The 27,175-nt window shown below is 56.3% G+C and overlaps 3 protein-coding genes across 6 annotated transcripts in view; all 3 read left to right on the forward strand.

Annotated features, from left to right (window-relative positions):
- Cfap65 (cilia and flagella associated protein 65) overlaps positions 1 to 3,247 on the forward strand; it is a 37,585-nt gene extending 34,338 nt beyond the window's left edge. For 3 of the 4 annotated variants that reach the window (XM_023723114.1, XM_023723116.1, XM_023723115.1), the window contains 5 exons: positions 243 to 287; positions 529 to 731; positions 1,153 to 1,281; positions 1,782 to 2,273; positions 2,892 to 3,247. In XM_023723114.1, coding sequence (XP_023578882.1) covers positions 243 to 287; positions 529 to 731; positions 1,153 to 1,281; positions 1,782 to 2,273; positions 2,892 to 3,174 — 1,152 coding nt within the window. In that variant the 3' untranslated portion in view covers positions 3,175 to 3,247. Of the gene's footprint in view, positions 1 to 242; positions 288 to 528; positions 732 to 1,152; positions 1,282 to 1,781; positions 2,274 to 2,891 lie in introns of those variants that run through there. The other variant, XM_023723117.1, reaches the window with a different exon arrangement.
- A 9,632-nt stretch (positions 3,248 to 12,879) lies between these two features.
- Positions 12,880 to 15,722, forward strand: Cryba2 (crystallin beta A2). Its single transcript, XM_004638205.1, has 4 exons — positions 12,880 to 13,044; positions 13,746 to 13,887; positions 14,946 to 15,088; positions 15,513 to 15,722. The coding sequence occupies exons 1-4, from the start codon at positions 12,884 to 12,886 to the stop codon at positions 15,658 to 15,660; spliced, it is 594 nt and encodes a 197-aa protein (XP_004638262.1). The 5' UTR covers positions 12,880 to 12,883; the 3' UTR covers positions 15,661 to 15,722.
- A 4,351-nt stretch (positions 15,723 to 20,073) lies between these two features.
- On the forward strand, positions 20,074 to 23,496 carry Fev (FEV, ETS transcription factor). The gene is made up of 3 exons (XM_004638206.1): positions 20,074 to 20,230; positions 20,905 to 20,979; positions 22,859 to 23,496. The coding sequence occupies exons 1-3, from the start codon at positions 20,179 to 20,181 to the stop codon at positions 23,434 to 23,436; spliced, it is 705 nt and encodes a 234-aa protein (XP_004638263.1). The 5' UTR covers positions 20,074 to 20,178; the 3' UTR covers positions 23,437 to 23,496.
- Positions 23,497 to 27,175: the final 3,679 nt, after the last annotated feature.

The following is a 27,175-nucleotide window of genomic DNA, read 5'->3' on the forward strand; positions in this document are numbered from 1 at the left end:
CATCCTGCTCACATCTGGTGGCACTTTCTTCTCTTTCCTTCACTTGAGTAACAACATTGTCTCTCTCTTCAAGAAGTGCTTTCCCATGGAAGGTTCTGGAATAGGGGGTGGCTAGGAAGCAGGCAAGAGGGCTTAGAACTGGAACTGGTTTCTGGCCCTCTATGTACCAGGGAGAGGGGATGGAAGGGTGGATATGGACCAAAGCTCCTGCATCTTCAGTAAGGGTTTCTCTGCTTCCACAGAGGAGAGCATATTGCACAGCCTGTGACCCTGTGAGGAGGTACAAGGTGAGGTCATGAGCCTCGGGCACATCTTCTTGGATAACTTGAGAGCATCCTGCTTGTTCCCAGGGATACCTCCAACTTCTGGTCCTGCCTCCTAGAAGGGAGGGTGAAGGTGCCAAGGGTCATAAAACCATACTGCATGTACCCCAAAAGGTCTGGTTAAGGGTTGGGCCAAAGAATCCATCCAGGAGGAGAGTGTGGTCCCCCAGCCCCTGTCATCCATGCCTCTACCCCTTTCCCAAAGACGCTGCCTCCCATCATGAGCCAGCAATCTCTCAGGCAGCCAGCCAGCTGGGATCTTCAGATCACAAAGGAAGAGCCATCCTGGCCATGCCCTCAGCCACCCATGCCAGACATGCTCAGCCTGGGCCTCACTGCCAGAGCCCATGCCACTGACTTCTTCGTGGCCAACTTCTTCTCGGAGTTTCCCCGTCACTTCTTGCACTGGTGAAGTCTTGGGGAGTCAGGGGTCTCCATTCTCTTGTGTCAGTCCCCTCATTGTTGAGTAGGGGCTGCCTTCATCGTGGGTAGAGCAGGGGCAGGGGCAGGGAGACTCACAGAGCACTGATTGGCCTAAATTGCCTACATATTGCTTAGGCCCTCGTGAGGCCAGTGCCTCCTCGGGACAAACACATAGGCCTCCTCCCACTCCCTTCACTACTGCCACCTCAGGGCCTCTTTAGGTTCTGCACTGACCTGAGGGCTGAGCTGGTTTCCTGAATGCAGTAGCACTGCATTTGCATTAAGACTGGTTATGAGGCTCCCAACATATTTATGTCCCATGGCTGGATAGCTAGCACTGTGGTCTGTATCCCCCACCCCAGCATGGTGGCTCGCCAGCCACTCAGAGTATCATGCCCTACCCCAGGGATCTGCCCAAGAGGACCCCCAGGGAAGAGCCAGAGGCTTCTGAGGAAGACTTCCCTAACAGTGAGGGGAACCCAGTTTCCAAGCAGAAGAAGCAACTCCTGGTGGACTGCCTCACCGCCATTATCAGGTGCCACCCACTCTCCCAGTCCTCATCCTTGCCCTCTTATCTCTCCAGCTCAGTGACCAAGGCCCCTTAAGCTCCAGAACATTCTTTCTGGAGAAGGAGAACTCCCTTGCAAAGCCCTTCTACTGGGGTTAGGCCAAAGACAGTATAGCTTTAATGAAACTGATAGAGAGATCCTTGGGACTGAGACCTGGGCTCTGCCTGGTCCCTGGCTAGTAGTTGAGAACTGGACTCATCCCCTGTCTCTCCTGGGGCCCCAGCCCTTCTCTGTGTCATTTGGACCTGCCAGCTCTACCTTCTTTTCCATACCCTGTTCACCTCTAAGAATCCATGGGGCCCAAATATGCCTTTTCCCAAAGAATGGAAGAAGGGGGCAACCATCTGGCTGCTCCCTAGTTTGTGAAAACAGTAAGCAAGGACTTCCTTCAGAAAGCTCCAAGGCCAGGGCTCTCCAGGGCCTGCAAGCCCCAGAGTGAGGCCCATCTCCTCCTCCTACCACGCAGAGGCCTGCTAGAAGACAAGAACTTCCACGAGGCTGTGGACCAAAATCTGGTGGAGCAGGTGCCTTACTTCTGCCAGTTCTGGAATGAGCAGCCAGCCAAGTTCATGGCCCAGAACAGCTTGTACTTACTGCCAACTCTGCCCTCCAGCAGCTCAGGGCACCGGAAAAGCGAAGAGCAGGAGGATAAACACAGATCCCGGAAGCAGGATAGGGGGAAAGAGGAGAAGGGTGAGAAGGAAGAGGGGGAGCTGGAGGGGCTAAATGAGGAAGAAGAGAGTGAGGAGGAAGAAGAGTTGAGCATGGAAGAGGAGGAAGAAGAGGAGGAGGAGAAGGTGACAGAGAGGAAGGACAGGAAAATGACTGGGTCAGGGACCGAGCCTGCATCACAGACCCAGCCCAGTTCCCAGCAGTCCCAGCAGTGGCAGTGGCAGCAAGACCTGACAGTCATGGAGGAGGAGGAGCAGCGTAAGGATGAGAAGGAAGCCATTGGCAGGTGAGCAGTCCGGCCAGGGAAGGCTGGGCAGGAGGCTGTGTGCAGAAGGTCCCAAGCATTCAATAGAACTTGAGCTGGTGGCTGCCTGATTCTTCCTAGCTCAGGTTTGGCAATGTGTAAGCAGGGTAGCCTCTGGCCTGAGGGGTAGTATTTGCGGAATGCTGAGCTTTGTTTTCTCCTGCAAGAGTGGGTGTGAGGAACCTAGCGACAGTGGGCAAAGTTTGAAAAAGGACCATTTCTGGCTCTGTTTCCCCCTGAGGATGCACTCTGTCCTTTCTGGGGACTTCCTAGGCCCCATGAAGTCCCTTCTGCATCCTCTCATCACTGCCTTTGTCCAAACCTGACTTTGTGATGCCACCTCTAGTGACTGGGTGTGATGCTCATGGATTTTACCGGGCTCTTGCAGCCAGTCTCTTACAACTTGGTCTCTTTTAGCCGCACACGGAGCATCTGTGTAATTGGAACGGGATGCCATAGTGTTGGGGGAAGGGGCAGGGAGTTCCTGAGTCTGTAACTAGCCAGTGGCACCCAGTGCGGTGCGCGCAGAGCAGGGAGCGACAGCCCGCGTGCACGCAGATCTACGGCCTCGCTCACGCTCGCGACTCCTGCCCCTTGCAGGCTACCCTCCTTTGCCAACCTTCGGGAGGAGCTGCTGGAGAACATGATCCGAAACATCCTGGTGGAGGCGAGCCGTGGAGAGGTGGTGCTCACCTCGCGGCCCCGCATTATCGCCCTGCCGCCTTTCAGCACGCCCAGGTGGGGGCACCCGGCCTCACGGAAGAGGGCAGCACAGCAGGCAGCCTTCCCCACCTTGGACCTTCTTGTCTTCCAGGACTCCGACCCCACTTCCGCTGCCGCGGATCCAGCAGGCAGCGGTGCCCGACCCGCTGGGTCCACGTAGTACTTACTCTTTGCTGATGCCGGTGCACAGCCCCTCTGGCCTGCCGCCCTGGATTCTGCCTGAGCCTTCTCCACCTCCCCGCCAGTAAAGCATCTAGCATTTTGCTTGTCTGCCTAGCCTTTCTCTGCCACTGGGGGCAGCGCCTGCTCCGCTCTGAGCCTCGGGGAAAGTAGGGTGGCCAGGATGGATGGCGGTGACCTCGCAGGCGCTGGGGGTGCGCCCTCACACATACACAGCTCAGTTGGGCGCGAGTTCTCCCTGGTCACTGGGAGGAGCGGGGATGAGCCCGGCCTGGCCAGGGGAGGGCGCTCTAAGTGTAGGTTGGTAGAAACACTGCCAGGCACGGTTAACTAGCAGGTGGCCAAGGGGCAGGGAGGGCACCTCTTCTCATTGCCTTGTGCGTCTGCCCCGAGACTCAGCACCCGAAGAGGGCCAGCATTTTACCATTTGTTGGGCTCCCGGAGCTCTGCTGAGAGACCTGAAAGGAAGGGAAACTGAGGCACGCCGCAAAGGGCACAGAACTAGGTTTCCAGGCACTGCTTGAAGTCACCAGTAGGCAGCGAGCCACAGACCCTACTAAGCAGTTCTTGGTGTGACTCCTTCCCGTCAAGTTGTCCCTTCTCTAGGACTCTCACCTCTGAGGCCCCCTACTCCCACCCGCAGCCCTGCGCTCTCAGCTCCTCCCAGCCCAGAAGCAGGTGGGTGGAAAAGTGACATCTGGTGTTGTTCCAGAGGCGCCCAGGTCCCCGGCACCCTCCCCTCCGCCCTCGCCGCTGAGGCCTCCGAGGAGCTCCGGTCTCCGAGTCGGGCGGGGGAGGGAAGAAAGCGCTCCGCCTCCATGAGTCAATATTTGCCCCGAGCAAACGGGCGCCTGGACAGGTGTGTGTGTGTGTGTGTGTGTGTGTGTGTGTGTGTGTGTGTGTGTGTAGGGGCGGGGACTGAACCAGTGGTATAAGAGTGTGCTGAGCTCGGGCTCGGGCACTGGCTCCCGGGCGTGGGTTGGGGATGGAGCCAGGCAGGGCCAGGCGGGGCGCAAGACCAGGAGAGCCGGGCGGAGGTGGCAGGGAGGGGGTGGGGCGGCTGCGCGCACCTGTGCCGGCCTCAGCGCTGCGCAGCCGACGTGTCAACCTCAGGGGTGCGCAGGTGAGGGCGGCGGCCGGCGGGTCGCAGTCACACGGCGCAGACAGAAGACCAGGACCAGATCTCGAGGGCCATCGCCAGGCCCCGGGCCCTCCGTTCCCGCCCCGCGACGAGCCCCTCGCACAAACCGGACCTGAGCGTTTTGTTCGTTCGGCTCGCGTGAGGCAGGGGCGGCCTCTCAGCACCAGCCCCGGGGCCGGCCGGATCGCCACGCAGACACCTGCCTGCCGCCAGCGCCACGATTTCCACCATATGGGTCGCAGAGTCTGTGCACTGCTAGGGGCAGATCTGGCTCCCAGCCGGCGGGCTGGTCCCGCCCGCAGATTCTGAGCTGCCTGGCTAGACTCTGGGTAATGCGGGCTCAGCAGGCTCCAGCGGGCGGCGGGTGGCAGAGGGGGTCGTGGTCTGAACAGATTTCATTCTGGAGGTGGAAACCCAGCTTCTAGTCCGGCTCTGTTCCAGCGACTTCTGTGGCCTTGGGCAAGTCATTTCCCAATCTCTGGGACTTCCCATTGGCACAGTGAGAGGGTTGGGCTGGTCCCCCACAGGGGTGAGGGCCACCCCTGCCTCCTGATCCTGGTCCCTGAGCTTCTAAGCATCTCTTTGAGCCCTATATGAGAAGATGGAAGTCCTCCAAGCATAGGAGCCAAATCTCTGAGGTGTGGAAAATCTGGGATGAGCTGATGGAGACACATCACCACTCCTGATCTCTTTGGGGCTGCTGATACCCTGAAATTTCACTTCTTGCACCTCCCTGGCCGCTCTTTTAGTTCATCGTGTGTGAGACTGATCAAAAAAGACAAACACAGCGTCCCCAGACACAGCAGTACCAAACCCCACAACCCACACCTCCTCTATTCACCCTGCTGGGTAGACTGGGGCTGAGGAACTCCCACCACAGGTGGTGCCCACGGATCATTAGCCACAACCCAAACTTAGGACAGGCCAGTCCAAGGACTGTGATCTGACCTGTGGGAAGGGAGACAAAGATCGCCCCAGGCCCTGGCCTCCTGTGTAAAGAACTTAGAACTCAGGGCTCCACGCAAGGCCTGGGTCAGGTGACTCTAGGTGTCCTTCATTCCCCCTCCCCAGGGGGTATGGTGACACTGAGCCAGCTCCAGAGCACCCAGGGCCAGTTGGTTGTAGGTCAGAAGGTGACGGGTGGCAGAAGTCTCCTTGGACAGCAGGAAGGAGCCAGAGTTCTCCCTCAGGAGGAGGGTGCGTCAAACACTCAGCCAGGTGAAGGGAGACAGCTCCCAGAGTCAGAAGACACTCCAAACAGAGTGAGAAGTCCTGGGACTTCTGGTCCCCTCCTCCATTACTCGCTTCATTTCTCCCTGCCGCCCAGGTTCTTTGAGGCACCTCAAGGATGTGCTGAGTCCCTACCCCAGGAGGAGAGGGAAGGTGAGATGGCTCTGACAGATCTGGGGAGAGGGTGCACTGCAGGGGGCAGCCCTGGAGGCAGAGAAAGCTGATGGTCTCCACTGGCTGTGCTGTAGCCCCCACCTTGGCCTCCCTGGACAGTCTTCTGTCCTTGGGCCCAGCCCTTCCTGCTTGCCTGGCACTGAATGATTTACCTGTCTGAGGCCTGGCGCAGCTGGACGCTCCTTTTCTATGTCTTCAAGGATGTCCCCTCTCCTCCCCCAGTGATGGCAGGGACTGGGATATCCAATCCTGGGGCCATACCACAAAAGTTCTCCCCTTGGAATACTCCCCCAACACACATAGGGGTATTCTTTGGAGGGAGAGTGACAAGAAGAATTAGGCTGTTGATAGTGCTGGGGTCTGCCCTGATGGTGGAGACTACTGCCCCCACCAAGGCCTGATTTCCCCAGACTTCCACCCCCTTCTCATCTTGAGACCCACATTCCCTGGCTATTATATGGGGACATGGCCTCTCCTCCAAGTCCCTCCTCCCCTGCTGGACTGGGTGGAGTCTCCAGGCGCCTGGCAGCCTGCAGGTGCTGGGCTGGGGGGGCTCAGCAGCTGGTGTGCGGGTGGCCCATCCCCCGCCCTCTGAGCCAGCGCCTGCTTCCTGTCATCCCTGTCAGCACCCGCTGGAGGAGGGCACAGGTAGTGGGGAAGAGGAAAAGGGACTGAGCAGTTGGGGTGCCACAGATGGGGGGGCAGGAAAATGGGGGAGGGAAAGGGGCCAAGAGCACCACTAGAAATTACAGACAGGGCATAACCCAGAGCCATGTGAAAAGCACAAGGAGATGGTGATCCACCTTCCCACACACACGCACACATCATTCAATGAAGGCAGATGGAGAACACAGGAAAGAGGAACAGTGAGGGAAAACAGGAGGTTAGAGGCTCGGCCATCAGCAGTGGAAGACACCAGGTGTGTGGAGGCAGTGGGACCACTTGGGGCGCAGAAATGACCCTCAACAGATAGAGGTGAGCTGCAAATGGGGACAGCCAGGGCTGGGGTAGGGGTGGTTGGTCATGTATCTGCACAGGGAGCCCACTGCCCTCCCAGGAGTAGGTCAGAAGGTGAAAAAGGACAAGCCCTAGATCGTAGCTGGACACCAAGGACTGTGCGTGGCAACGGTCTTACTCCATCTGTCCCTTCTTGGCCATAGTTGGACACATCAACATCTGGGGCAGCTGCCCTGCTCCCACCCACACCCTGATTCTGGTTGAGGCTTGAGACTTCTGGCTTGGAGGCTGCCCAGTGTTTGTGGGACTTGGGGGGTAGGTACAGTTCATACCCAGGTGCTAATCCTCATCCAGCCAGGGCAGCACCAGAGCCTCAATGACCTTCTTGGAGATTAGTCCCCATGGAGACTGCAGGCTAGCCGCCCCCTCACTCTGGCTGGGCCAGGTGGGTGGTTGGGTGGGGCCAGGGCTGGATGGGGAGGGGAGGAGGCTTCCCCCAGGCATGACAGGATCACAGCACGCAGGGCTTGGAGTCCCCTCCAGGATCAGCAGCCAATTTAGTTTACAGGCAAAAAACTGAGGCCCCAAGAGGGCAGAGTGACCGGCCAGAGGCCATGGATGGAGCCAAGAAAAGCAGCAGGAGCAGAACTAGGTCCCTGGCTCCACTCCCCAGAGTTCTTTCCTGGAGAGCAGAATCCTGAGCAAGAACCAGGGAAACAGTGACACTGCCCTGACCTTGCCAGACTTCGGTAGCCAGCAGCCCAAGGGGCTGAGGCACTATACTGGCCCAGTGCTGAGTGCTCAGCTGGCTTCTTCAAGACTGGTTAGGAAGGAAGATACAGACCCCAGAGCCTCCCGTGCTATCCCACCCACCTGCACAACCCAGCTGGGAGATGGTGGTGGTGATCAGAACCATGTGACAGCAGGAATACAGCAGGGCCTGCAAACACGTGTGGCCTCTGTTGGGTGCCTACTGCCCAGGAGTTATGTGCTTTATGCACACCCAAATCTTCATAAGCCTTTAATGTAATCGTTCCCATCTTGCAGAGGGGAAAACTGAGAGGTAGTGTGCAAGATTTTCCAATTTATAAGCAGTGGAGCTGGCTAGGATTTGCACCCAGGCATCAGCAATGGAGAGAGTCCTCTGGGTCCTTCAGCTCCTGTATGATGGTGGCAGGGTAGCTAAGATGAGACCTCTGTGGGTGACTGTGGGATGGGCAAGAGGACATGCTCCAGTGTGAGCCCACCTTATATGGTGACTAGCACATAGTACATCTTATTAAATATTTGAGGAATAGGTGAGTGACAAACCTCCACCCATGGTAAATATGACATTGTGGGGTCTGTTGAATCCTAGAACTTGGCCATTCACACACTGGGTATGTGGGACGGCATCCAGTTGACCCTGAATGTAAGTGTGTGTCCTCTCCCTGCCTCGCTGTATGATTCCTATGGCCTTGGATCCTGGAGAGGAGAGGAGGAGGTGGTGGTAGAAGCTGCCTCCCACCTCCCTGGAGAGTGGCCAGTTCTCCAACCCCATCCAGGGGCAGAGAAGAAGAGCTTAGTCTCTGGTGGGCCCGGACAATGGGTCTGGGCGGGTGGGGCTCCCTCACAGCCTGCTTGAACCTGGCTGGTCTCTGCTGGAGTTATCTCTATCTCCCGGGAGACCAGCCTTGCACAGCCCCAGGGAAGGAACTCATCTGCCTGTCCCAGACTGGGGGGCTGGGATGGGATCAGCGTGGTAGAGGGCACCATTCACTGAATTTGCATCTTTAGTCTCCAAAAGCCCTGGGTGATTTCCCAGTGAAATGAGGGCAAGGCGGGGCGGGCCACCTGGAGGATAAGACAATGGGCACCAGGACCTCTAAGCTGGCCACAGTAACCAGAAGTTGGGCCATCCGTGGAGTGGGGCTCTCTGAGGGGGTTTCCCCGGGCCTTTGCCTGGGATGAAGACTGAGTGAGGGCTCTGAGTGAGACTGAGGGTTTCCTTACAGAATTTTTATGCCTCCATGTGGGCGAGTCTGGCTGGGCTCTGGGACTCAAGCTCTGTAGGGCTTGGGGGATGCTCTATCCAGTCTGTGTGCGATGGTGGTGTGGGGAAAGATGGAGTCCTAAAGGATTCTCTGTTCCATCCAAGGTTCCTGTCTGAGAGGAAGGATTGGGTGGTGACAGCATGGGGGTTCTCTGAAGATAAGATCCCTGAGGGATGGTGTTGAGGATGCTTAGTTTTTTCTAACCCCCTGCTCTCCACATCAGGCTTGCAGACGCAGAGGGGGTGAGGGCGACCGTGCTAAGCTGGCAAACAAAGCCACCTGGGCATCCATCCCTCAGGAAGCTCGGGGCGCAACTGATCTGGGAAAACAAACAGGACCAGCTGCTGAGGGTGAGGGGTCCAAGGGGGAGGCTGGGGGATGCAGAGCTGATGAGGAGTAGAAAGCACACTGGGAGGGTTCTATAGCCACCAGAGGAGCCCTTTCTGGCTTTTTCCTAAAACCCAGGCGAGGCCCAAGAGATGTGGGGCCCTGGAGGCTGTGGGTGGTGTGGGTGGGTGGACCATTCGTGAGGGAGCCAGTTGCAGACAACTGTGACTAAAGCCACTGGGGAGGGGGGGTAGGGTGAGGAGGAGAGCTTTCACGTCTTCCTCCTGAGGAGGAAAACAAAGTACAGAGACCAGAGAGGCTGACTGATGTCAAGATTAGACCTACAGACCTGCGTGTGTGAGTGTGTGTGTGTGTGTGTGTGTGTGTGAGAGAGAGAGAGAGAGAGAGAGAGAGAGAGAGAGAGAGAGACTCTGGAACTCACCCCAGAACCCAGCCTTTGAGTGTGTGGAGCTGGAGGTGTGTCTGTGTTGTACTGGGGACTGAACCTGGGGTCTTCACACTGAGTTATATCCCTACTCCCCCCTCCTTTTAACCTCTGAGACTGTCTCCCTAAATTGCCTAGGCTGAGCTCCAACTTTGCATCTTCCGGCCCCAAGCCTCCGTAGGACTGGGTGATGGGATGCCTAATTCCAGCCCAGAGCTCAGCCACGCCACCTCCCCACTCCCCTCCCGCGCCCCTTCCCTGAATACACAGCGCATGTCCCACCCCCTCCCGTTGGTTACTGCTCTGCGATCAACACCTGGACTGAAAGCCGCTCCTTTGGCCCGAACCGCCTGCCCAGACCCTAAGTCAGAACCGACAGCCAGCTTCATCACAGACAGTGCACACGCACAGCCTGACGCATTTGTCCCCTGCTACCCTGGCCCTCCCAACCTCCCACCAATTCTCGCCCCGCCCGCGCCCCCTTTGTGGTCCGCGCAGTCTGGTTGCGCCCCCTGGTGGCAGAATCCATAATTGTCGAATGGAAATAAAAAGGGGCGGAGGAGGATGTGAAATCAGATTCCTTGTGCCTCATACCTGTCTGATGTCTGGACTTGTGAAATTGATAGCAAGGGCTAGGACATAGAGGGTCCAGGATTGGCCCTTACCCAGATCTGTATTTTGGATCCCCTGTGGTTTGGAGGAAATTGTTTTGGGTTTTTTGAGACAGGATCTTTGTGTAGCCCAGGCTGGCCTTGAACTTGAGATGATCCTCCTACCTCCTCCTGCCTCCAGCCTCCTAAGTACTGGGATTACAGGTGTGTACCACCACATTTAGTGCAATTTGTGGAAATTATACCAAATTGTTTTCGTCTATCCCTTCTCCAGTAGAGAGGGTACCAGACTTGGTGCCACTCACATTCAAACCCAGTGGTCATTGTCTCATCTCTGACCCATGCCCTTCTAACATGGACTCTAGCTCATGCCCAGTCCTAGGGCACCCACCTTCATGGGTGGGAGCCCCAGTAGCAGTTGCTCACAAGTGAAAACAGAGGTCCAAAGGAGGCACTGCCTCTCTCAGTGCCTGTTCTCAGGAAGCCAAAATATCAAGAAGGGGTGATTCACAGTATGGGCAAACTGTCACTCCACTCACACTGGAGAACTTTCCCTCCAACCCTTCTCTTGAACCACACTCTACCATCTTATTCATTTACTCTGAAGGTTTTATTGAGGGCCTACTATGTACCCAAAACACACAATGATGGAAAACCATTCAGGCATGGTCCCCATGCTTCTGAAAGGAACCCACACCATAGTAAGAGAGACTTTCATACACCTGTCAACATAACATGAAAAGATTTTACAAAGTGATAGCTCTAGAGAGAATCAGGGCCATGTGACAGATGGTAAGAGGGCCATGGACAGTGTCCCCCAGGAGGTGTCAGAGGAGCTAGCCATGCCAAGATCTCCTGGACATTCGAGGGAATGGAACCAGCACATATGAAGGCTCTGAGTGGTAATGAGCCCCACAGGCTGGGAGAAATGCTAGGTTAGGCTGACTAGGCTTTCGGAGCTAGGCAGCTGCCTCTTCAAGCCTTTTTGGTCACAGGAGTTGGGATGGGCAGTGGTATAACCCTGGCTTTGGGTTCAAAAAGTTCTACTCTTGCTTGGAAGAATAGCTGTGTGAGTTTGGCCAAGTGCCTGTACCTCCTTGGGACTCTAGTTCCAAACTAGTACTAAAAACCAATATCCTTAGGCTCTTAAGCTCCCTTACACTCGCAAGGGCCTGAGTTCAATCTCCAGTTCTGGAAAAAAACAAACAAACAAACAAAAGTTCCCTTACACTTACCCCTGGAGTTTGGCCCACCCTACCACCAAGGAGGAATGCTCCATGGCCATTTTGCAAGAAGCCTTGTCTCACCGACAGTTACAGTGGTTAGGGTACTCTGCTGCAGGTGGTGAGAAATCTCCTTCCTGGAGCTACTCTGTGGGGCTTCGAGCCTTTCCCTTGTCCTTGTCCATCTTCTTGTCCCTCTGTCCTCTACCCCTCAGTTCCGTGGCACCCGGGCAGTGGAGGCAGGAGCCTAGGACCTTCATCTCAGCTGGGCCACTTCTCAGCTGTGGTACCTTGGCCACATCCTGGACCCCACCTGCCCATCTCAGGACAGTGACAGAATCCACTTCACAGGGCCTTGTTTGGATTTAGCTGAGACCTCGCACTGCAAAGCCTGAACCAAGAGCCTGGCTGGAACTGAGCACTCAGCAATCACAGATAGCTCTCTAACAGGTGTCAGAACGGAAGACCCCAGGCCCTGGAGATTCTTGGAGGACCGGGCACCGTCGCGGGTCAGGGAGGAGGAAAGGGTGAGAAACCCTTCCTACCATAGTTGGCCCCTCCCTTTGGTACTGTTACATCTAAACCGTTTTTTGTTTTCTTCCCCCACCCCCCCGAACTGGGGATTGAACTCAGGCCCTTGTGCTTGCCAGGCATGCACTTATTCTACTGAGCCATCTTCCCGCCTAAACCGTTTTTTTGTAAAACGGCGCTTTGGCTCAGGCGTTGCGTTTACCGCATTTAGCGCTGCCTAGTGGCGGGTACTGGTCACCGCTTCCTCCGGGCCGGGACAAGAAAACTCGCCCAGCGCGGAGCTCCATCGGCGAAGCGAAGCTTGGAAGGAAAGAAGTGGTGATGACTGATACTTCAGCGGAAAAGACAGGGGCGCAAGCAGAGTCATTTGTGGAGAGCCTTTGCTACCGCTGCCCTAGGTCCCCCGAAAGAGAGGCTTCGACCTCGGGCTGCGGCAGAGGCAGCGTGGAGAGCTTCGGAAGAACTCCGCGACGCGTCCCGCAAGGCGCGATCTCACGCAAGGCGCCAGGGAGCCCTGGTTCCTCCGCCCGGCGGTCTGGGCCTAGGAGGGCGCGTTCTGCCCCGAGGCTGGGTGCACGCTGCCCTGCTCTGGCCCTGAAGAAAGAAAGCGCCGAGTCAGCGCGGGCCCCGCCGGCTGCGCCATGCGCCTCAGCACTTTCCGTTGTGATCAGCGCGAGCTGGGGCCAGGGCGGCATCGGCGGCGGCCAGGGCCCTCGGGCCCCCAGCTGACTCAGCTCCCCTCCCCGACTGGAGAGGCAGGGGCGGGGGCGAGGCGCGGGTATAAAGCCCCGCGGGCCAGGGCGCGCAGCCTCTCCGCTTTGCTCCGGGCGCACTCACCACCCGGTGAATACCTTGGTGCTTGGGCGGGAAGGGCGAGCTGTGGGGGAGCTCTGGGCAACCGGGTCCAGAGCCTCGCGGGGCGCAGCCCCGGGTCCTCACCCCCTTCCCGGCTTGGGCAGACCTAGTAAAGGTGCTCTCAGGCGCTGAGCGCGCTTCGCCCTTCCTATCCTTAGCAGCATGAGCAGTGCCCCCGCGCCGGGCCAGGCGACCGCCTGCCTCACCCTCTGGGATGAGGAGGACTTCCAGGGCCGTCGCTGCCAGCTGCTGAGCGACTGCGCGAACGTCAGCGAGCGCGGAGGCCTGTGCAGGGTGCGCTCCGTCAAGGTGGAAAGCGGCGCGTGAGTGAGAACCCTGCTGTTGCTGGGTTGAGTTGTATTGTGCCGGGCTCCCCCAGCCCAGGTTTGGAACTGGAACCTCAGATCCAGGCCCTGTAAACTCCGAAGAAGACTCTTCAACATAGGAAAACCCTCGGCCTGACCTCCCCAAAGCCCCCATCTGTCGCAAGGCAAATCGTGGGGGAAGAGAATGTCCTCGTGCGCGCGAGCTAAAGGAACAAAGGCGAGAAACAACCCATGACTCCAGTGTAAAGTCCTTCCCAAAGTTTTTCTCTGTGCGGTTAGATGACTCTGTGCTTCTTTCAAGGAAAGAAGCCAAATCTCTCCAGTTGGCCCCACTCTGGTCTCCTGGAGTTCAGTCAGGGGCCCTCAGCAGCGGGGCAGCTTCTTCCCTACAGCGGGGGAGGGGGGCGTCGATGCTTCATGCGCCAGCGCCTAAATCTGAAGGTGGGAGCACTTAGTCCGGTGATTGTAGCCTGGGATCCCTGATTGGGGAGCCTGGATCCCTCAAACCCCAGATAGCAATCAATTTAGGGTCTTCACCTTCTAGAAGCAGACTGCTATGAGATGGGGGTGTCAGGGAAGGGGTCTGGGGCTGGAGAAACAGAGTGGGGTTTCCTGCTTTTTTCAAACTCAACAAAAAAGGGGAAGATGGAGGAAGGAGTGAGCTGGGCAGAGCCCTCGCAACTCCCCTTCTTTTCCAGATGGGTAGCCTTTGAGTACCCCGACTTCCAGGGACAGCAGTTCATTCTAGAGAAGGGAGACTATCCTCGCTGGAGCGCCTGGAGCGGCAGCAGCGGCCACCCCAGCACCCAGCTGCAGTCCTTCCGGCCAGTGCTGTGCGCCGTAAGTCAAACACACTTCCCCCCTCCCCTCCTCCTGGCTCCTCCATGGTGCCCTGGAAAGGTCTTTGCCGGTGCACAGGAGCGTGTTAACAAACCTTAGACGTGGGATATGGCATTACTTCCCAGCACCAGCAGAGAGTGTGGGGAAAAGCAGGTTGGTGGGCCTAGGTAGGCCAGGAGCTTGGTGTCAGCACCGCGGACAGCAACAAAGGGCAACCCTGCTGTGAGCACCCAAGATCCTTTATGCTCACTGCACCCCATCATGCAGCCTAGGAGGTCTAGTCCTCGCGGTTAGCTCCGCACACAGGTGTGAGAATGGGACTTCCAGGGGCAATGGGACTTATGATGGTTTCAAGAGTCAACATGAGGGTGAGACTAGAACTCAGTCCAAGGATCCAGAGTGAGAAGAGGGTCCACTGGTCTCCCTGTGTGTGTCGGGGAGTTCATAAGAAACAGTGAGATGAAGATTTGGTTTTTTATTTCCAGTTTGTGGTCACTTAGTGCGATGAGGCCTGAAGCTGGGATCCAGCCTGGCCAGGTTTTCTGTTCCAAAAGGTTGGGACCTACTGCAAGGGGAAGCCTCTGGCACCTGAAAAGCCTGGCAGCAACCACTGCCCTGGCCTGTTCTACTGACTCTGCCAAACACTGGCTGGGCCACTCTGTGTGAGGCTGTGTCCAGGGTGTTGGGCAGAGGGATTGGGCAGCCACTGAGTTCCTTAGGTCTTGGTTATAATGGGCTGTACAGTTCTCTTATTTTCCTCCGAATGATGGGCCTATATCACAAGACACCCTCTAGCGATGACTTGAAAAGATCTCTGGTACCCTTCTAATCCTACTATGTTAGCTCAAAGTCAAGGGTTGGCCAGGTGGGGATGCTGAACACCCCAGTTTGCAAGACTACTGGAGAACTGATGGGGTGAATTCTGGGATTGCTTGTGGGATCTAAGAAACTGTATAACTTGTGCTGAGAAAGGGGTGAGGTGAGTGGGGCTAAGAATGTAACCATTAGCACCCCTTTGGAGATCTGCCTCTCTGACCCCTACCCTGCCTGTGTCTCAGAGCCACAGTGACAGCCGTGTGACACTGTTTGAGGGGGAAAACTTCCAGGGTTGCAAGTTTGAACTCAGCGATGACTACCCATCCCTGCCCTCCATGGGCTGGGCCAGCAAGGATGTGGGCTCCCTCAAAGTCAGCTCCGGAGCGTGAGTCCTGGGACCGGAAGAGGGGAGATGACAGGAGAGGGAGGTGGTGGGAGGAGTATAGGGATGGTGCTGAGAAACATGGTAAAGAGGTTGGGAACTTGATATCCAGGGGAAGTGAGAGGATGGAGAGAGGGAAGAAGTAATGGAGAATGGGAGCCAGGCCAACAACATAGAGCGAGGCTATAGGAGGAGAGGTTGAAGATCTGGGTGGGGAGGCCATGGAAGGTGGGAATGGAAGGTGAGATGAGGCAGGTACCTAGAAAGCCCAGAGCAGTAGGCAGAGCAGGAGGGGATCCAGGTAGGGAAAGTGGAAGCAATGGTTTTGGAGCTGAGGATTGGGAGCAGAGGAGGTGGTCTACTAGTGGAAGACACAAAGAGGGGGCAGCAGAACCTACTTATCACTCCTGTCTCCTCACTGGCCTAGGTGGGTGGCCTACCAGTACCCAGGCTACCGAGGATACCAATATGTACTGGAGCGAGACCGGCATAGCGGAGAGTTCCGTAACTACAGTGAGTTTGGGACACAGGCCCACACTGGGCAGCTACAGTCCATTCGAAGAGTCCAGCACTAGGCTCCACGGCCCCAGTCACCACCCTTGAGGGCCCTCAATAAAGTATCCTGAACCTGCCTGCCCCTCTTGCCTCCTTCATGTCTCACTTTGTAATATCCATTCTCATACTTTTGAAGATCGAAACCTGACCCTCCCCTCAGGATCCAGGACCCTTGACTACAAAGCATAAATTAAGTTATGATGGATGTGGGTAGGCTATGGTGAGAATGAGCAGAAATTGCTGGAGGGAATCTCATCTACGAAATGCAAGCAATCTCTCCACCCCTACCAATGTGGGCCAGGTGAACAAGTGAAGATAACAGAGTAGACACACATCAAAAGCAGGGCTCATTGCTGGATGTTAACCTCCACATACCTGTGGACCAGGTACCACCACACAAGGCAAACCTTCCAATGCTATGCAGAAGCTCTGTCAGGTTCCTCTCTAATGCCCAGGGCACCTGCAGCTGTTATCTTTAACTGATTCCCTACCTAACCAGGGCATCTGCCAGCCTTTTTTCAATACTCCCTTTCCTCCCCCTCCCAGGAAAGGAACTAGTGGGAGGTCTCACTGCCTCCCAGGCCCTTCTAAGGGGAAGAATTCTCTCTGAACCTCACCTTCAGGCCCTTTGTCAAAATAACAGTATCTTGCATGATACTTAGCTCTAGCATTTACAAATGATGTTCATGCATATCCTTCCTTTCTGCCACTGCAAATCAACCCCCTTTTATTCTTCCTTTTCTCCCTATCCTCCTAAGGACAAGGGAACAGAACCTAAGCCATAGAAGGGCTGAGGATGGCAGCAGCTGTGGGACCCAGTGGCACAAGTGTGGTTCCCCCTTTGGCACAGTTAATGATATGATACCCCTACCCCATATAGGCAGAGCCTGCTGAGGTCCTTGGAGTCCCCTCACCTTGTCCTTTAAGGATTCTTGGGTTGTCAAGAGCCCAGTAGCCCAGATTATCACTTAGACCAGTGAGACATGGTGACAGAGAAAGCATTTAGACTTGAAGCTGGGCAACTGCCTCTGTGGCAAGAAACCTGGAATATTAGGTCAAAACCCCTGGAACCCAACACATACCCTGACCCTCAATTCCCTCACCTGGAAACCGGGGCTATTAATCCCTGTCCTGTGTGTCTGGGGGTATTGGTGGGAGGATTCAGTAAGGAACCCTTGGAACTGTAAAGTTATGGGCAGACATTGGGGGGTAGTCAGTGTAGGACCCTTGTTTCCCCCTCCTCCCCATGGGTCCTGGGTTGGGTCAGGGTACCGAGGACAAAGTTCTATGTGGAATATGAATTCTGCATTACATTTGAGTGGATTGTATGGTTCATAGCCTGTGATGCTTTTGAGCCTCCTAATACCTTCCATTCTTCATTTATTTCACTAATGAAGAAACTGGGGCCTAATGATGTCATCAAATGTCAAGCCAAGCTTTGGGTCCAAGGATCGTGATGCAAAACCCAGGGTCGCCAGGTGTGGTGACACACACTATAATCCCAGTGCTTGGGAGACTGAGGCAAGAAGATCATCGAGAGTTTGAGGCTTGCCTGGGCTACATAGTGAGTTCAAGGCCAGCCTGAACTACATAGTAAGACGGTCTCAAAACCAAAACAAAAAACCCAAACCAGGTTTCCATCCCCTAGCTCCACATGTTCCGCTGACCCCACCTATCTGGAAGCTACGGCAGGAGGAGGATCAGATTGCTGTGAGTTGGAGGCCAGCCTAGGCTACACAGTGAGATCTTGTCTCACAACACACACACACACACACACACACACACACACACACAACAGAGAGAGAGAGAGAGAGAGAGAGAGAGAGAGAGAGAGAGAGAGTAGCTCAGTATGTATAACCTGTCCTAAGCACCTCATGTGTGTTATAAACTTCGCTTTCAGGGATTACAAACCCATTTTACAGATACAGAGACTAAAGTGTACCACAGAGCTGATATGGCTTCTCTCAGAGTCACACAAGTTGGAACCACAGCAACTAAGAGTTGAACCCAAAAACCAGACACACTGGGCCCTTCAGAGTACAGCAACTCAACTTCCCTGCCTCTTCTAGGAGTAGGCAGTGGACAAAGGGGACAGTTATCTTTGCTCTGCTGAGCTGCCCAACCTCTGGGAGTTCTGATTACTGGGAAGAATCAACAGAATGGCTCAGGGCACCAGCTCTCAGCCTCAGTTGCCCCCCAACAACTGAAGGACTTGGGAGAGGTGATATTTGCTAACATGCATCTTCTAGGTCCATTTTTCTGGACCCATGGGTCAGGTTATTCGCCCCCAACCCACAGGCAGCTGGGAAGGGGAGTCCAAGAGGCCAGCCAGGCCTAAGTGTTTCCGCCTTCTGCTCTTCCTTCCATTCTGGGCAGGCTGATGGTTTGTAGATCCAGCCAGGTAGGAGAGGGAGGAGGGGAAACTGGCAAGGACTCTCATTGGCTTCTGCCTTGGCTGCCTCAGCGTAGGAGGAGATGGAAGAGGGCCATGTTCCACATAGAATGAGGAGACCCCCACTCACATACTTTTGCCAGCACTCCTTCCCTTTGGCACCGAGGCCTCAGTCAGACTGGGCACCAACCCTGGGCTGTTGATCCTTGGCCTGTTCTGGGGACAGCTGTCTCCTAGCTGAGCTTCTCTCCCTTCTGCCCCAGCTGCCTTCCCGAGAGCCATGCGTGGTGGATCTGGATATCTCTGGCTCCCCCGGCTCCTAGCCTCTTGCCCCTTGTTGTTTGTCAAAGAGGCTTCTCGAAGCAGTCAGAGGGCACAAGATTATGACTTGTTCCCCCCTCAAGACCCTCTTCTGTGGAGTCCTGAGTTTGATCTTCAGGGGACATCCCAACCCTTATCTTCGCTCCCACCAGATTGCAAGTCTAATCATCTGGGGTCCTGGGACCTCCATGTCCCCCAGCCAGATTTCACCACTGTCCTTTCAGGCTCCTCTGAACCCTTTGCCAGCAAAGATGAGCAGGCCAGCAGTGTAACAAGTGAAGGTGGACAGAGGGTGGCACAACTCTGGGAGTAGGGTTTTCCAGCTAGCCCAGGCACCCAGGATCAGGCACCCTGCAAGAGACTTGCCCCTTTTTATGTGGTTCTCATCCCTGGGCTCCCACAGGCAAAAGGTCATTATTAAGAAATTAATTCTGACAGTAGCCACTGGGTATGCTGCATGGCTGCTGATGGTGGACTCCTGACCCTGGGCACCACTGTCAGTAGCATCCCTCCTAAGGCCACCTCTGCAGTGTCAGGAAGCCCCACAAGTACCCAGAGATGCCAGTCAAGCTTCTCTTCACATGCGAGAAGCCATGTGTAGTACACAACCCTAACTCAACCCCTGTGCCCCCAGGGCTGGGCTTTGGGATAAACTGCAAAGGAGTGGAGATCAGGGTGGGGCAGACTGGGAGACAAGGAAGAGGAAAGAAGGGAAGGGAAATAGTTGCAGGGAAAGCAGAAGGGCAGCCCTGACCTGCCAGGAAAAGTCAGCACACTCTCTGGGATGCTCTGAGAGGTCAGCATCAGTTTGTGGGAACTGAATGAAGGAAAAAGGGGAAGGGACCACAGGGGCAATGCAGGAATGAAGAGAGGTAGAGATGGGATGACCAGAAGAGGGCTAAGACGGGGACAGGGTAGGGAAAGGAGGGACACAGGGAGAAGTTGCCAGGGTGAAGCCCCAGCATCCGGCCTGGGGTAGGTAGAGGGGAGAAAGTCAGGAAACCCGGACAGCAAAGGAGGGGGGAAGCAGGGCCGGGATCTAGTCTCCAGGGAAGGGCAGAGTGGGAAAGAAGCAGGAGGGAGAAAGCGAGCTGCGGGGGAGGGAGTGGGGGAAGATAAAGGGAGCAACGGCTGCAGGGCCGAGAGCGCGGCGACAGCGAGAGAGAGGGAAGCGGAAATTTAAAAGTGAAGATGCAGATAACGCAGCCTGGAGACGGGGACCCGGGAGGGGGTAGGGGAGGAGAGCGAGCCGCTAGAGGGGCGGGAGCGCGCTGGAAGGAAGGCTCTAGGGAGGGGATGTGGCTGGGGGTCCATAGTGAGCAGGCACCCCCTCTCCACCACTGTTTGCTGAGTACAGCAGGCGGAAAAGCGACGCGCACCCGGCCCCCATCCGAGGGCGCGGCTGGGGCCCATCCCCCGCGCGTCTCCCGGGCTGCGGGGCGCAGGGGGCTGCCGGGTGCGCTTGGCTGTGGCACTGCGCGTTGGAGACTTTATTGCGATGGGAAGATAAGAGGGGCGGGGGCGGGGTCCGGGGGGCTGAGGCGGCCGCACTTTAATTAAAACGGAAATTGCGGCCCCTGCCCGAGCGGGGGCCATAGGGTTCCGAGCGGCCCTGTAGCTGGGAGCGTCGCTCCAAGACCCCCCCCCCCAGGCCCCCACCACAACCGGGCTGCCCCCTCCTGCTAGGCCCTGCTGGACCCGCTCTGTCTTCTCCTCCCTGTCACCCGCGGTCGCCTCGGGCGGGATCGGTGGCCCCGAAGCGCAAAGCCAGACGCACCCCCTTCCTGTCCCCCCCCATCTCCCACCGCCCAGTCCCCCGGCAGCGATGAGACAGAGCGGCGCCACCCAGCCCCTGCTGATCAACATGTACCTGCCAGGTACCAGGGAGCAGCGGGGGCTGGAGGTACCAGGACCCTGGGCGGGAATCTAAACCAGGACCTGGGGAGGGGTCCTGCGGTCCAAAGGATGCAGTCGGGACAGTCAGGTTGTGGGTGGAGGGCTGACTGCAATTTGGGGCATGCAGAAAAACCTGAAAGGCAGATAAAGAGCTCCGGGATTTCAGTGTAGGTCCAGAGAACTTGAGGTGAGCAGGCTGGGAGCCTGGGAGCCGGTCTGGACCTTCACGTGGTGGAGGACTTGACTTGGGTCAGGCTCGAGGGGGCTGGGGTCCGCCGGGCGTCGCCCCTTTGCCCTTCCAGCTCCTCACCTTCGTGCCCGAGCGTTCGCACCGGCCAGGCCCTCCAAGCGCCCTCCTCTCCGCTGCGAGGGGCTCTGTTGGCTCAGGCTCGGCTGGCTCAAACCCGGCTCAGCTTTATAAGCCTCCAGCCGGCCCCTTCGGAAAACGGATTTCCTTTTTCCTGGACGCGTTTCCTGACTTGGGCGCTACGGAGGGGCTCTGCGCAGCGCGCGCTGGGGCTGGGCTCCGGGAGGAGGAGCTGGTGGCCCGGGCCCCTAGAACACAGCAGCCCCCTAGAGACTTGGCCCAAGGCCTTTTCGGTCAAGCCCACAACTTCCGCCCGGGTCTACCGGATTTTTTTCTTCTGCGCCGCAGATCCCGTCGGAGACGGTATCTTCAAGGAAGGGAAAAGCCCGAGCTGGGGGCCGCTAAGCCCCGCGGTACAGAAAGGTGAGCTGGGTCGTACCCTGCGCAGGCGGAGGTGAGGGTAGAGGATGGGGGCTGAGGCAGGGACCTCCGCGCGAGCCAGCCACGGACACCCGACCGAGAGGCTGGGAGCAGTGCGCATGTACCACAGGCTCTAGAAAGAGGGCCGAGGCCTCTAGGGAAACATTCATTCCACCTTCGGTGCTTGCATTTTCTGAGTCCCAGGGCTCTTTGAGTCCTAGGAAGAGGACCCAATCTCCAGACCTTTATCTGCTGTGTGACCCAGCTTTGAGGCCAGGCCTGAGATGCTTAGTGCCCTTTCCCTGGTGGTAGCAGACACAGCACACCATGCAAGGGAACCGGGAGAATGATTCCCTTGCCACAGAGCTCCAGTGGGGAGAACCCCTGCCATGCTTCCTGCTGGCCTATTGAGCCTACTGAGTTAGCATAGCTCTGCCTCGGAGACCTAAGGCCATTGTTGTTGGTTCCCAGATTGGCTGCCACTTTGGAGGGTCACTAAATTACCCTGTGGTCAGCAGACCCTCTAGGCAACCGCTCCTTGAGCCTTGGCACCCTAGTCAGCACCATAGATCTCCCCAAGTCACAAACCACAAAAAGGCAAAGTTGGAAGCTGGTTTTTCCAGAAGGAGGGGAACATGACACCAAATGCAGATGTGCTCCCGAGCCTCTAAGGTTGCCACAATCCATGGCAGATGCACGTTTTAGTGCAAACCTTCCCTTGCTTCTGCTCTTAAGACTCAAGGCACTCTGAGTCCAGCTTGTGAGGATTAGAGTTGAAGTTATAGGATAAAGAAGCTTCTAGGTTCCGAGCCAATGATTGAATAGAAAAAGGGGTTCAATAGACTTGCCTTGATCCAATAATTGGACAAACTAGAAGAAAGTCTGTTTTATTTCAAAGGGAGTTGGGGTGATTGTATCAAGATGTTGTTCCCTTTTGAGCTTCAAGACAAGGGAGCAAGAATTCCAAGGCCTCAACTCTTGAACTCAGGCCCTTGCGCTTGCCAGGGAAGTGCTTATCCTACTGAGCTATCTCCCCAGCCCCGGCCTCAACTCTTTCACCGACTGCATATCTAGGGAAGACCTTCTTGCCATCCCCAGAAACCCCCAAATTGGAGGGCGATTGGGCAAGAGCAGGAGGAGCTAGAGTCCAGCACAAATGTTCCTCAGTTTGCTCTCTGCTCCCCAGTGCTGTCCAGCGCTAGGGAACCATGGCACCTGCCCTCAAAGGGGATCCCGCCTGGTTCGAAAAGAGAGCCCTGGAGAGCCTTAGCCGGGAGCTGCGCTGGTGCAAAGCTCTACACACCTGAAACTTGCTAGTACAGGGAGACCCTGGGAACTTCCCCCAGTATACAGGGCCTCTGCTCTTCGTTCCCAACTGACAAGGTGTTTGGAGAAGCTGGTTGGGTTTTGTGCAGCAGTGACCACCGCCATCCTACTGCACGCCTGACCCTTTCCTTCCAGATTTCTGGACGAGGTCCAACTGAGGTGGGCAGTCCTATACCTTTCGGGGCAACCCCGTGCGAGCTCTGTCCTGAATAGAGCTCATATAGTCCTTGGACACCTTGGGAAGCCAAGGGCCCTGCCTGGTTCACTGCTTCTTCCCGGTGGACAGAGAGAGCACCTTCTATACCCTCAGTTTCCTTGGAACAATGCAACTAAGCAGCTTTGTCCACCGAGTTGAGCTGTGTTTCCACTGTGCCAAAAGGGCCGGGGACGGCTTTATTGATCTGCTCCTCCCCGCCAGCCGGCCCAATCACACCCACAGCACCGCTGGACGAGCCCTTTTTCTTCTGCGGGACCCTCCTGGGTCGGGTCGGTTTCCCGCCTCACCTCTCCCCCCAGTTCCCATCCAGTTCGCGGCTGACCGTCTCCTTTCCTGCAGGCAGCGGTCAGATTCAGCTGTGGCAGTTTCTGCTCGAGCTGCTGGCCGACCGCGCAAACGCCGGCTGCATCGCGTGGGAGGGTGGCCACGGCGAGTTCAAGCTCACTGACCCGGACGAGGTGGCTCGGCGCTGGGGCGAGCGCAAGAGCAAGCCCAACATGAACTACGACAAGCTGAGCCGCGCACTGCGCTACTACTACGACAAGAACATCATGAGCAAAGTGCATGGCAAACGCTACGCTTATCGCTTCGACTTCCAGGGGCTGGCGCAGGCCTGCCAGCCGCCGCCCGCGCACGCCCACGCCGCCGCCGCCGCCGCCGCCGCAGCTGCAGCCCAGGACGGCGCGCTCTACAAGCTGCCCGCCGGCCTCGCGCCGCTGCCCTTCCCCGGCCTCTCCAAACTCAACCTCATGGCGGCCTCGGCGGGCGTCGCGCCCGCGGGCTTCTCCTACTGGCCGGGCCCGGGCCCCGCCGCCAGCGCCACCGCAGCGCTCTACCCTAGTCCAGGTTTGCAGCCCCCGCCGGGGCCCTTCGGCGCGGTGGCCGCCGCCTCGCATTTGGGGGGCCACTATCACTAGGCAGGACGCCCGGCCGCGCGCACGGCCTCCCCACAGCCTCGCCGCCAACTCCCATCCTCACTCCGGGGGAAGGGATGAGTTTACCCCACATTCCTTAACCCAGATTTGACTCTGCCTGTCACCGCGGCTCAGACTGGGGAGATCAGAGGCCTCCTTGATCTTCCTTAAATTCTAGATTCAACCCCACCGAGCCCCTAGACCCCAAGGACTATGACCCCTCTTTGTTTTCTCTCTACTGGACCTCTCTCTCACACCTAGTAGGCTCTTCCACTCTGATCTCTTGTTTCCCAATTCCAAATCATTTTTTACTTTTTGTCCCCCACGGAGCTGCCCCTCCTGGCACCTTGGAGGCCTCTTCCTGGGACTGGAGCAGGTTTGGTTCAGGCCATAGCCCAAGACTCGCGGTCTGCTCTCTCCCCTCTTGTATCCTGGCGGTGTGTTTTTATTCCCTTAGCCCCATTAAAGCTCTCCAGCTCCCTGCGGCCTCCTTTCGGATTCTTTACTGCTCCAAGAGCCTCTGCGAGCGGAGCGGAGCAGCGGAGGGAGAGGCCCAGCCCATGCCTACGGCCAGCAGAAAGGTTTTCAGGAAGAGCTCCAGAGAACGGGCACAGGACCTGGGTGCTGCTGGCCAGAGCGAAGAGCCCCTGGGGGTGGCTCAGCTTGGGGGTGGTTCAGCCTGGAGAGAGACCTTCTGCTACGTCCCTGACCTCTTACCCCACCACATCGCACCCCACGCCCCTACCTTCCAACCTGGTGCACTTTCTCCCACCTGCTGGCGTTTCCCAGTACAGCCACCTGCGTCTGTCCCCCTTCTACCATCCCTTTCCCAGCTTTCCCGCCCAGCCTCACTTCTTGCCCAATTCTCACTCCCACTGCTCTCGCGCGCTCACACCCGACCGCCGACCCCGGTCGTCGTGACCGCCTCGTCCCGGGATCTGCCCGCTCACTTTTCCCTCCCACCCTTCCCGAGCTCTCGCTCTCTGCCGGGGCTGCTGCAGCCGAAACTGTTTGCTTCCCAAGTGCATTCTCGTAGGCGGTGCGCGCCCTCTGCTGGTGTGAGGAGGGTAGGGCGTTTGGGGCTCAGCTCTGCGGAAGCCCTAAGGGCCTTACTACACTGAGCCCCCGCGGGACTCCTGACTTCCTTTAGACTTCTGGGAAAAGGGCAAAAGGAGGCCCCTGGCCCTTCATGCCTGATTAGGCCTTGGGAAGTCGAGTGGATCATGCTGGCTGTGTCCGTTTCTTCAACTGCTGCGATTGCGTCTGAATACTGCATCCAATGGTCCCTGCTCTTTGCTCTTTTCTCTCCTTTTCCAAAAGCTGTTGGCTCCAAAGTAGCCTTAAATGCCTTCCTTAAACCAAAGTAAAAACAGCCTTGGAGAAAGCCCTCAGGTGCTGGTCAGGCCTTCGAGTTGCAACCCAGACCAACCCTGGCTGTCATCCTCCTAGTCTTGGTGTTTGCTTCCCAAGTGCATTCTGCTAAGCTGCCAAGGTGGGAGGTGACAGTTGAGATGTCCCTATGCCCCATGGACAGGAAGAATATAGGTGGAAAGCGGACAGTAGGAGTAGGCGTGGTCCTGAATTTTGCTTCCAAAAAAAATGGGAATTATCCAGGTCCACTTGGGAGGAAAAAAAGCCACGTTTCCTAGGCAGGAACACAAGGCCCTGCTCTTAGACCCTTAAATGAAACCAAGACTATGTGTGGATCCCGGCAAGAGTAGGACCTGCAGGGTAAGTGTAAAGGTGGAATGCCATAGGCAGTGGAGGGCAAAATAAGTCCTTTCAATCTGAGGACGAATGGGTGGAGGTGTGGTACCCAGGACGAAGGGGCCCACTTGCTTTAATAATTTTGCCCCCAGCAATGCCATACACAGCGTTGGGCAACATAGGAGAAGAGCAAAGGGAAAACACAGTGTAGTGGATCAGGAAGTAGAAGGAGAAAGAAATCTCAAGAACCAAAACAGCGCAAGCTGTAGTCTGGAGAATCACTGGGGGAGCTGGCCTTTTTGATTCAAAGCGCTGTCCTGAGGCAGGAGCATGGGGTACTTGTGACCAAAGGCAGGACCTAGACATGTGGTTGGAAGCTACAAGAAGACAGGTGTCGCCTTAATCTAATGAAGAATATTTGTCATGGGATACAGCATCAGAAAGAAGTACAGCAGACCCTCCCATGAGAAGCCGAGGGGGTGTGAACTAAGTGACTTCTCTGTGAAACGCTTGGAGTCCTATAGTGAGCGGGCAAAGGAGGGAGTGATTGCACGGCTAGGCAGCTGGGGGAGATGTTAGGTGAAGAGATCGTCTCACTTATGAAACACACCCGAAACGCTTAGCTGTCCCTTCTTTCCTGCACACATAGACGGTTGGGAAGGATGAGAGCTAGGTCTAGAAACCAGAAAGCCTCAGTTCCAGGTGCAACTTGGCAACTAACTTGCTACGTGACCTTCAGATAATCACATCTCTTTCCTGGGATTCCTTTCTCATCTCATTAAAGTAATGAAGGTGAGCCAAGGATCTGAAGACTTCTGCCAGACCTCACGGGTCACCTCGGTTCTCTCTGCTCAAAAAGTAACAACAACAACAACAACAACAACAGGGTTGGAAAACATCTCTACAAGGTCAAATCCAAAACAGGTTCTTCGGGCTAGTGAGATGGCTCAGTGGTCTAAAGCACCTACTTAGAACAACCTTAACAAAGCACAGGGACCGTGGTTCAATCCCCCAGCACCACATGCCAGCCAGCTCCGCCCCCTGGTGGGCTGAGCTGGCCACACACACACACACACACACATAAAATAAATTAAAAAAAACAAAAAACAGCTTCTTCTCCAAGCGATCGCAGCTCTTGTAGCTTCCTGTCTCTGAAAGTCCAAGCCCTGGATTACTGTGGTCCTAGGAAGACCCCATTCCCCCCACAACTTGACACGGGCATCCTCTCACCATGCCCAGGGGCCCAGGATTCCAAGTCTGGCCCCATTGGTCCATGGCCTTTCAAAGTATTGCTGTCACTCTTGCTTCCCTCTCCCCACCCAGCGACAGCCCCTCTTGCATTCCTGAAGCACTCAGCCTTCTCTCTATATGCCTCATTCATGTCCCGCTCATTCATGTCCCTGGTGAAAAATAAGCCTCACTCACTTGCCAGCTCCCACCATGGGCTTGCACCACAGAGATTCCTGGGCGCCTTCACTTCCACTATTTTACCCTCCCCTCAAGGTTAGGAAGGAAGACAGAGCGAGTATGACTTTATCTGCTTGCAGGATAAATAAAACAAGGATCATAATGCCAAATGACTCTGCTGAAGTCTCAGGGTCTATTCCAGGAACCATGTCAACTGCTTCCACTGCCAGAGCTTTCTTCCCAATTCCTCTGCTTGCTTCTCTGTAGTCTTTAGCAGCCTTTGATTACCTTTGTGTGTGTGTGTGTGTGTGTGTGTGTGTGTGTGTGTGTTTGTGTGTGTGTGTAGAACTGGGGATTGAACTCAGACCCTTGCGCTTGCCAGATAAGCACTTATTCTACTGAGCTATCTCCCCAGCCCCATGATTACCTTCTCTGAGGGTCACTCCTTGCAGGACCATGCAGACCCATGGCCCCTTCAGGGACGTGTGCTCTGTGTACCTAGGCTCCCTCTGACATCACTCAAGGATGTACCCTGAAGCCCTGTCAATATGCGATGTGAGGACATCAGTGTACGCAGTGAGACTTTCATGGTCAAAGGGCAGCCGCGCCACTGAGGGCACCTAGGCCA

Source organism: Octodon degus, unplaced genomic scaffold (assembly GCF_000260255.1).
Source record: "Octodon degus isolate 3935 unplaced genomic scaffold, OctDeg1.0 scaffold00096, whole genome shotgun sequence".
Lineage (NCBI taxonomy): Eukaryota > Metazoa > Chordata > Mammalia > Rodentia > Octodontidae > Octodon > Octodon degus.

Bases quoted from the DNA above. Each gene is read 5' to 3' on its own strand.
- Cryba2 (XM_004638205.1), top strand. From the start codon at position 12,884: ATGAGCAGTGCCCCCGCGCCGGGCCAGGCGACCGCCTGCCTCACCCTC. The intron at 13,888-14,945 runs GTAAGTCAAACA...CCTGTGTCTCAG, and splicing joins TCCGGCCAGTGCTGTGCGCC to AGCCACAGTGACAGCCGTGT. The intron at 15,089-15,512 runs GTGAGTCCTGGG...TCACTGGCCTAG, and splicing joins CTCAAAGTCAGCTCCGGAGC to GTGGGTGGCCTACCAGTACC.
- Fev (XM_004638206.1), top strand. From the start codon at position 20,179: ATGAGACAGAGCGGCGCCACCCAGCCCCTGCTGATCAACATGTACCTG. The intron at 20,231-20,904 runs GTACCAGGGAGC...TCTGCGCCGCAG, and splicing joins GATCAACATGTACCTGCCAG to ATCCCGTCGGAGACGGTATC. The intron at 20,980-22,858 runs GTGAGCTGGGTC...CCTTTCCTGCAG, and splicing joins AAGCCCCGCGGTACAGAAAG to GCAGCGGTCAGATTCAGCTG.